Source organism: Conger conger, chromosome 5 (assembly GCF_963514075.1).
Source record: "Conger conger chromosome 5, fConCon1.1, whole genome shotgun sequence".
In the NCBI taxonomy this organism is placed as follows: domain Eukaryota; kingdom Metazoa; phylum Chordata; class Actinopteri; order Anguilliformes; family Congridae; genus Conger; species Conger conger.
In genome coordinates this window covers 62,878,905-62,887,684 of record NC_083764.1, presented here as the reverse complement: position 1 = coordinate 62,887,684, position 8,780 = coordinate 62,878,905, and the positions used below count along the sequence as shown (strand labels likewise).

The following is an 8,780-nucleotide window of genomic DNA, read 5'->3' as shown; positions in this document are numbered from 1 at the left end:
GGAGACCCTACTGGGGGCTAACAGTGCCCCCGACAACCTAGCTCCCAGGATCACCGGGACACACAAACCCCTCTACCACGTTAAGGTGGCGATTCCTCGGAGGGGTGCGAACACACAACGCATCATAACTCTAAGTGGATAGGCTACAGCAGTAGAAGTCTAAAAATACATAATAAATTGCTTGGTGAGTGTTTTTAACATGAGTGTGTGTATATAACACGAGTGTGACTGTGTCATGAGTGTAATTCATGTCCAGAGATCAGGATCAGGAAACAAGATCAGGCAGATTTGCCGTCGCATTCTACAATTTCCGCTCAGCTAACCAATCGTGAGCTGAGAATTAGAAGGTCATTATAACTATAAGCGCATTCACTTTGGGATCTTTGAAGCTCAATAACTCAAAACTAGATAGAACAGACAGAGCCTTCAAATACTCACGCAATGCAGTGGCCTAAAACAACCTCACAAAACACGGCAAGTGGTGAGCAGTGAACCCATTGAGGGCATTTTCATGGAAAGGAAAGGAACGCCCACGTCACGTGGCATATTAGACACGTACATAACAGCCAAACGCACTGGGATCGCCGCAGAACTTTATGAGACAGCCTCAAAACTTGTGGGTCTCCTTTCGCCAGTGTCCGAGAGGAACTCTGTGGAACAGTTTTGGTACGACGCGTCCTCTCCTGTCTTTGGATTACAAAAGGTCTACCCAACTCCCAGCCGCCTTTCATATTGAGTAGTGTACTTCAAGCTCGAGTCAAACTAACAACACATTACAATGACCTTGAGAAGATATAAGCACTATTCTCTTGGTCGGCTTTTATGCGCCTTGTTCCCAGACAACCTTTCACTGATACGAGCAAACAAAAACAAAAACAATGCTATCCGTCATGCTGTGTCCTGGAACGTGTAAATTGACGCTCAAAGACTCGTTTGCGATCAGTTTGGGTCGTATTAGTGCGCTAATAAAATTCATGTTTCAGAGTACCGTCAAGGTCGGCCCTCGCTGTCATTAATGGACCTCACGCTTTAGACGGTTTCAATCTTGTTTTGGGCATTAGCTATATGAAGCCGATTTGTATTGCAGTTCTAGGTTTCCATAGGTTCATTTGCATTAAGTGCTTTATTGATTTTGCACTTTAGCGGACTGGTCTGGGGGACGTTATTAGCTGGGTTATTAGCATTCCTGAAGGTGCTGATGTGACTGTAGCTTCACCCATCTCTAGCTCGGTGGTTACTTACCATATGACCTGTGTAATGTTTATGCGACGGGGGGCCTGTAGTGCAGTGGTTAAGGTAAATGACTGGGACACACAAGGTCGGTGGTTCTAATCCCAGTATAGCCACAATAAGATCCGCACTGCCGTTGGGCACTTGAGCAAGGCCCCTTAACCCTGCATTACTCCAGGGGAGGATTGTCTCCTGCTTAGTCTAATCAACTGTATGTCGCTCTGGATGAGAGCGTCTGCCAAATGCCATCAATTATGAATGAAGCTGATCACAATTTCTTGCTCTCCATGACGTGAAACTGGTTGTCACGATAGAAGTCATAAAAATCCTAGAAATATGCAATGAACACAAAAGACGGTTTGCTATTGTCCTGTTTTGAATTGGATTGAAACCACTCCAATATGACACTGATTGATTTTACGTTACCTTTGAGTGACATTCACACTGTACTACAGCCGCTGTCTCCATGGCGATGGCCTTTTATGTGTTACCACGACCCTGCTTAAGACTCAACCACACGTCACTGCTTATGATGATGGCTCTGTGTTTCTCAACTGATCTCAGATCAGCTCAAGTGAGTGTGGAATGAACCCAAACCCAGCGTATGAGGGGCGTATTTGTCTCTGTCTGCGTTCATACTGCACCGGAGAGAGAGACTTACCTCATCACACACCTGGGAGACACACTGGTGACGGGTCAGGAAAAGAGCAGCACTCTGGACTGATTCCACTGGTGTCTTTATTACACCCCAACTCATTAGACACACACCAGTGTACTCACAATACCACCATATACCTGGGCGACATGGCTCAGGCAGTAAGAGCAGTCGTCTGGCAGTCGGATGGCTGCCGGTTCGATCCCCCGCCCGGGCTGTGTCGAAGTGTCCCTGAGCAAGACACCTAACCCCCGAATGCTCCTGACGAGCTGTTCGGCGCCTTGCATGGCAGCCAATCGCCGTTGGAGTGTGAGTGTGTGTATGAATGGGTGAATGAGAAGCATCAATTGTACAGCGCTTTGGATAAAGGCGCTATATAAATGCCAACCACTTACCATTTATATACCACAGGAACTACTCAGTAATAACATTCTGAGGTTATATCAGAGCGATCAGACATTTTTCATCAAGCACAATACAATGTTTATATTTACATTTCAAATAATAGACAATATTTTGTCTTTTTGTTTATAACATTTGTAATAAACCTGGTCTGAGTTGATTAAATACAGTCCTTTGACTTCAACTGATGTTTACAAATAATGCCACAGTGCTATTTTACACTTACAGACACCTTCAGTGGGCAGATCCGCACAGTCCCCTGAGTTCTAAAGAATGGAAACAGTCTCTCAGTGAAGGAGTTTTTAAAAGTGTAGAGAGGAGTGTTGTCACTGGGGTCAGAGAATGACATCTCCCCCCTGTCCCAGTCCAGCTGCACTCTGACCCTCTGGAGGTCCCTCTGTACAGTGAGGTGTGTGAGTGGGGAGGTCATGGCTGTGTATTTCCCATCGTACAGCCCTATACTCCACACTCCTCCTGCTGGGCTCACATACACACGCCCTTTCCTGCTGACGGACTCTTTAACCACACCCACCCGCCAGTACTCACCCCCCACATCTACATCCCAGCAGTGTCTCCCTGAGCTGAATCCCTCAGAGCCCAGCACACACCACCATTTATCAAATCTCTCTGGATTATCAGGAACCTGCTGTCCCTCATCACTGCGTCTCACACTGGTCAGATCCTCAGACAGTGAGAGTTCAGGATGTGCTGTGTTTGGATCCAGAGTCACAGGAGCTGAAGGGACAGAGAATGAGACATCAGCACTGAGGGAACAAAGGGAAACCGTCAGACACAATGGGGTCCTCCTGATATAAACTGGGTTTCACAACAACAACCATTTTAGCCTCAGATACATGTGTGAGAGAAGCAGCAGAACTAAAAGACAGTAATATTTCTTAGGATTTCACAAGGATAGTATAATCGTTGTAAGAAGGAGCAAAGCCTGTCAGTGTTTCTGTAGCCCCTTAAATACAGTATCACTCTTAAAGCAGCATTTTATTATGAGCATCAGTGAGATTAAGGACTGGTGCTCAGTCTCTTCACTCCAGGGCTCTCACACAGACAGGACCAATATGACTCTGACTGGCTTCATCAGCTTGTTGAAAGGATGCTGAAGATTCCCCCTGTACAGTGACAATGTGGAGCTCCCTGCCCCCAGTACTCACTGTATTGAACAGTCCCCAGCATCTTCTCCCACACTCTGTACTTCAGATTGCCCAGGTGCTTGGCCATATCAACCAGCGCTCCTGAGACCTTCTCTGGATCCCCCAGGGTGCACTGGGCTCTGCAATAATATTCAGGAGTCACTTGTGCTGTGGGCGAGGCTTCATTACCATAGAAGATTATCAGCAGCAAAATCTGATCTTCATTCCGTAAGAAAATGGCTCCAGCATTCTGCCACACAGCCCCACTGAGAGACACACACTCACAGTCCCACTGAGAAATACACACTCACAGCCCCACTGAGAAACACACACTCACAGCCCCACTGAGAGACACACTCACAGCCCCACTGAGAAACACACACTCACAGCCCCACTGAGAGACACACACTCACAGCCCCATTGAGAGACACACACTCACAGCCCCACTGAGAGACACACACTCACACGAGTGGGGGAGGGGGGAAGGGGGGTATTTATATTAGAGGCAAATAATATTGTAAATACTTCAATATTATTATATATATGTTCCTCCATAGTCATTATTAAAGCTGCAGTAAGTATTACAGAGAGAGAGGCATTTCAAACACATTCCACAGTAGCTCACTGATAGAACACTGCAGAGCTAATAAACTACTCTTGATATTTAACCTGATGAGAGAGGATGGAGTTTGTTTACCTGTTTTGTGTGTCCTTGTAGCTCTGAAATAAAGAGAGTGAATTATTATCACTGTAGCCAATACTCTGTCCATTAACATCATGTTAGAAACCACATTAATCTCTTTAAATACCTTTTGATATTATATGACATAGAAAAATAAATGTTCTGCTTTAACACTGTTATACATGTGTACAGTGTATGTTGCATGATGAAGTTGACTTAAAACACTTACTCTGCAAAACAATAATTCTGCTTGATTAAGTTTTGAGCAGATTGAGTGACTTTTGCAAGAATAGAGAATACTATATTGTATAAATGAATGTGTGTGAGCATTAACAGCAGTGTACATAGAGTCCTACAGACACAGAGTGAACAGGTCTTACCTGCAGGAATGAGATGTCTTCAGCTCCCAGCTCCTGTTCTAAGGCTCTGATCTGTTCTGAAAGGGATGATATCTCTTCTGTCATCTCTTCAATCTTCTCCTTCATCATCCGACTCTTCTGCTCCTCTTCCTCCCTCAATGTAGTGATCCTGGCTGCCTCTTCATCTTTTAGGAACTGCTGAAGTTTCTCAAACTCCATCTTTATCTGTCTCTCTGTGTGCTGGGCCTGGCTCTGGAATAAACATTATTCACCATCATATCAGGACAATCCAGTGCTGCATTTTCAACACTGTGATTTAAAGGCCTCAGTTCAGTACCTTGATGTGCTCTGCTGTTTGATCACAGATTAGCTTCACTGCATTAAAGGCTTCTAGCTTCTCCTGCAGTGGGGCCAGTGCAGTCCCAAGTTTCTCCTGGAAAGAAATGACAGAGTCCACACTTTTCTGAGGAAACGGACAGTAAACTTCATTGCCTACAGACAGCACAAAAGTCCCTGCTCAGACAGAGGGGAGACAGAATTTTTTTTTCACAGACAAAATTCAACATCCATCCATCCATCCATCCATTCATCCATTTTCTTAACCCACTTATCCTGAACAGGGTCACAGGGGGGCTGGAGCCTATCCCAGCATACATTGGGCGAAAGGCAGGAATATACCCTGGATAGGTTGCCAGTTCATCGCAAGGCACACACACCATTCGCTCACACACTCATACCCACGGGCAATTTAGACTCTCCAATCAGCCTAAGCTGCACACAGAGAAGCCCCGGCTGACCGGGATTCAAACCCAGAACCTCCTTGCTGTTACGCACTCAATATCCAGATGTTTTAAAATGAAAATATCCTACAATGTATACTTAGTCTCTCATGACACATTAACTGTGATCTTCCATCTTAGACCACATTGTGTCAGACACATTTATCTGAGCATGAACTTTGACCCCGACTGTCCCATGCTGAGCACTGCTCCCTAACACAGCTCTGAGAACGTCTCCACACTCCTGCCCCTCCCTCCTGTCTCTCTGTCAGTCATGTGACACGTAGTGAGGAGCTCCAACTGCAGTCAGGCCTGAGAACTAAAATGGCTCCTTTTGCATAACATTTCACTTCGGAAATGCAATAGATACTTACATTAGAATGTGAAATAATGAAACATTTTAATATTCAATGTTAATTATACTTCTGTTTTCAGTTATACTGATGACCTTCACCAAGAGCTCAGTAGATGACAGCAAATCAAATCATTTTTAATCATCAAGAATTTTCTGATGAAATTAGTAAAATATGAAGTTAATAAAATAAATTATGAATGTGTGAATTGCGTTATAACCAGTTACCTTATACTCTTCTGCAGCCTCCTGAACTGGTCGCATTTTGTGGTTTTCATGTTTTTTGGAAATTTGACAGATAGCACAGATGGGTATTTGATCCTCTAAACAGAAGACTTTGAGTTTCTCACTGTGCAGACTGCAGAGCACTTCAGATCCTGCTTTAGCTCTCTGACTTCTCTCCTTTAAGAACGCCTCACAGGTATTCCTCAGAGACAGGTTACGGGGAGGAAGCTCCTTCGAAGATCTTCTCCTGCAAACTGGGCACTCCAGAGATCCCTTCTGATCCCAGTACTGCTGCAGACAGGCCTTACAGAAGCTGTGACTGCAACTCAGGAGAACAGGATCCCTGAAGATTTCAGAGCACACAGGACAGGAGAGCTCCTCTTCCAGGAGAGAAGGAGATCCAGACGCCATTCTGTCTCCGTCTGTTCTGAGCTCAGTAATGGCTTTTTTTTTAAATCTGCAGTTTAGTTTCACTTTTACTTACTGCTGTTACTACAGGTAAACTTAATACATCTCTTTGAATGCCTACTTGTCAGTCTGCTTTTGTTTCCCTATCTTTAGAGGTTCCTTAATATCTGAAGTATATGCAGTGAGATCATATCCTGAGATTCCCAGTGTAACTGAAGCGTCTCAGTGTGTGAGAAACTTGTGCTTTGCTCTTCCTGGTAGACACGCCTGGTTATCAGAGACAATTCCTGCAGGGGGAACATTGTGCCACTGAGATTTGAGTGGCTGATCTGCCTGCAGATTTACACCAGTGTCACGAAGTAATAACACATTATTTGATGAAAGTCACTTCCCCAACACTGCAAGAGAGGGAAGGTTCATCAATGTTAGAAAGCCATCGTAGGGCAGCATTTTCTTCCTTATTAAGGTTGATCCTCTGGGAATTACATTGATTTTTAAATAGAGATTCTGTGTCATAAGAAACTTTCTAAGTAAAAGCTATGACGGATTACTAGTTATTACGAGTAGGGGAAAATGTAGATTTAGGCCTAAAACGAACAGAACAGAACTTATGTAAAGTACAGAATGATGTGTAGTCCCCGAAAGTACATTATAAGGGTTCTGATTGTACAAAACCCCTAGATATAAACCTCTATAAAATATAAAATAAAGGTTTAGGCCTACATCTTAGTCAATACATTCAGACTAGACTAGGAGATAAAACGTAGATTTAATAGAAATAAATTAAGCTTTTGAAAAGCTCTAACAGTTACACAGCAGCAATGGTGTTGTTAGTAAATTGCTCCACCTGAACCTGACTCCACGTTTGCTTTGTACAGAGTTTGAGGTACGTGTGCAGGGCGGTAAAATCCTACTCACTTCCTTTGCGATCACTGAATTCACCCAATTCAACTAAAGAACTTCTAAAGAACTAAAGGTCTTCAGTCCAGATGGAGAGGAGTTGAATCGGGCGTTTTCGGGAGTCTCAGGTGGCTCACCCGATATTTTCCTTCATTTACCCTGACATTTTGGCTTCCCTGAGCTACAGCATATATCGCATTACAGTAAAACAGTAAAAACTAAATAAAATATATTTGTGCAAATATTATCACTGCAACACGTTGTTGTGATTAAAGACACTTGTATTATGTCACGTAAACTTTGACCCCTGGATCTCAGGAGTACGGCAGCGCTCCAGTGGATGTGCTGCACGGGCTGACGTTGCTCTGTGGTGTTGCCGGTCACACGTAATTGGCTGCAGTGTCGCCCGGGGCGACCGTGTCTCGTTGCTCTCCGTCGCCCTCTGCAGGTCAGTCGGGTGTTCACGGCCTGGTCGCTCGAGCTACGCCAGACGTGTCTTTGCCCGACTCGTCTCAGGTCGTCTCAGGACCGCACACATCTCCAGAAGCAGCAGCAGCTTGACGCTTCGTGTTGGGCCTGCAGAGGGCGCTGCTGCACGTCTATGGTCCGTACAGCAGAAGAGCGCCATTCGGTGTACGGCTGGTATGATACGCTATTCTAAATAACGTCGTGAAAGACAATTCAAAGGGAGCGTTTCTGACACAAGGGACATGCACATCAACAGACGCACTACAATTCCAACGCTCAAACGAAAAAAACAAAACCCGTTTACGGTGAACCCAAAATTTGGCCACAGCACACAGCACACAGTGGTGTTAGGGAACTACAGAAAAACAAACCTGCCCTTTAAAAGAAGGGAAATCACAAACAAAAAAAACAACCAAGGAGCACTCTTATGCAACCGCAAGAAAATCAACAATAATTTAATTTCCTTTTGTTATATTCACAGTGACCTGCGTGTGGAAGACGCAAATATTTAAAAAAGGAAGAGAAATGTTTTGGGGGTGACAAGTCACACACACAAAAAATAAAATAAATAGAAAAATAAAATCTATAGCTTTTCCAGAATGATTCCAAATCCAACCAACAACAGTAACTAGCGCATTTATCCCTGCGAAACGGCAAAAAAAATTATTTCTATTTCTCTTTTTTATTATTAAAAAGAGGACCTTTTTGATGGTAAATTCATCGGTCCACTGATAATATTGTTTAAAAAGTGCACCACTGGGTCTGGGTTAAAAATAAATAAATAAATCACTCGTTACCATGACAACACAGTCCGAAATCTGCTTTAGATTTAGGACGTGGAAAGTAGGATATCTAGAGAATTTACAACCTTGCAACCAATGAGGGGTTAAAGAACTACATTTTGAAAATTTGCAGTTCTCCAGGGACCAATGAGACACAGTAAGGTGGAATAAGGGGTAATCAGACCTGGGTCAAACACACAACTGTTTTGGATTCAAATACTTATCTACGCTTTACTGAGTTTGTACGGTAAAGACATACTCTCAAAACGTGCAAACCCCACCTTCTGGTGGATCTGGATCGATCGAGCGCAGAACAGCATTTGAATTTAAGAACAATTACCCCTCCGATCGCTCCTGTTCCAGCGGAGCTAGCATGGCGCAACAAATCCTTTT

The 8,780-nt window shown here is 44.0% G+C and overlaps 1 protein-coding gene across 1 annotated transcript; it reads right to left on the bottom strand.

The window, feature by feature from the left end:
• Positions 1-1,969: 1,969 nt before the first annotated feature.
• Positions 1,970-7,020, bottom strand: LOC133128084 (E3 ubiquitin-protein ligase TRIM35-like). Its single transcript, XM_061241328.1, has 6 exons — positions 5,833-7,020; positions 4,811-4,906; positions 4,499-4,725; positions 4,067-4,101; positions 3,454-3,570; positions 1,970-3,022 (listed from the first exon to the last, which is right to left on the bottom strand). Exons 1-6 carry the CDS (start codon positions 6,238-6,240, stop codon positions 2,499-2,501), a joined length of 1,407 nt encoding a protein of 468 aa, XP_061097312.1. The 5' UTR covers positions 6,241-7,020; the 3' UTR covers positions 1,970-2,498.
• Positions 7,021-8,780: the final 1,760 nt, after the last annotated feature.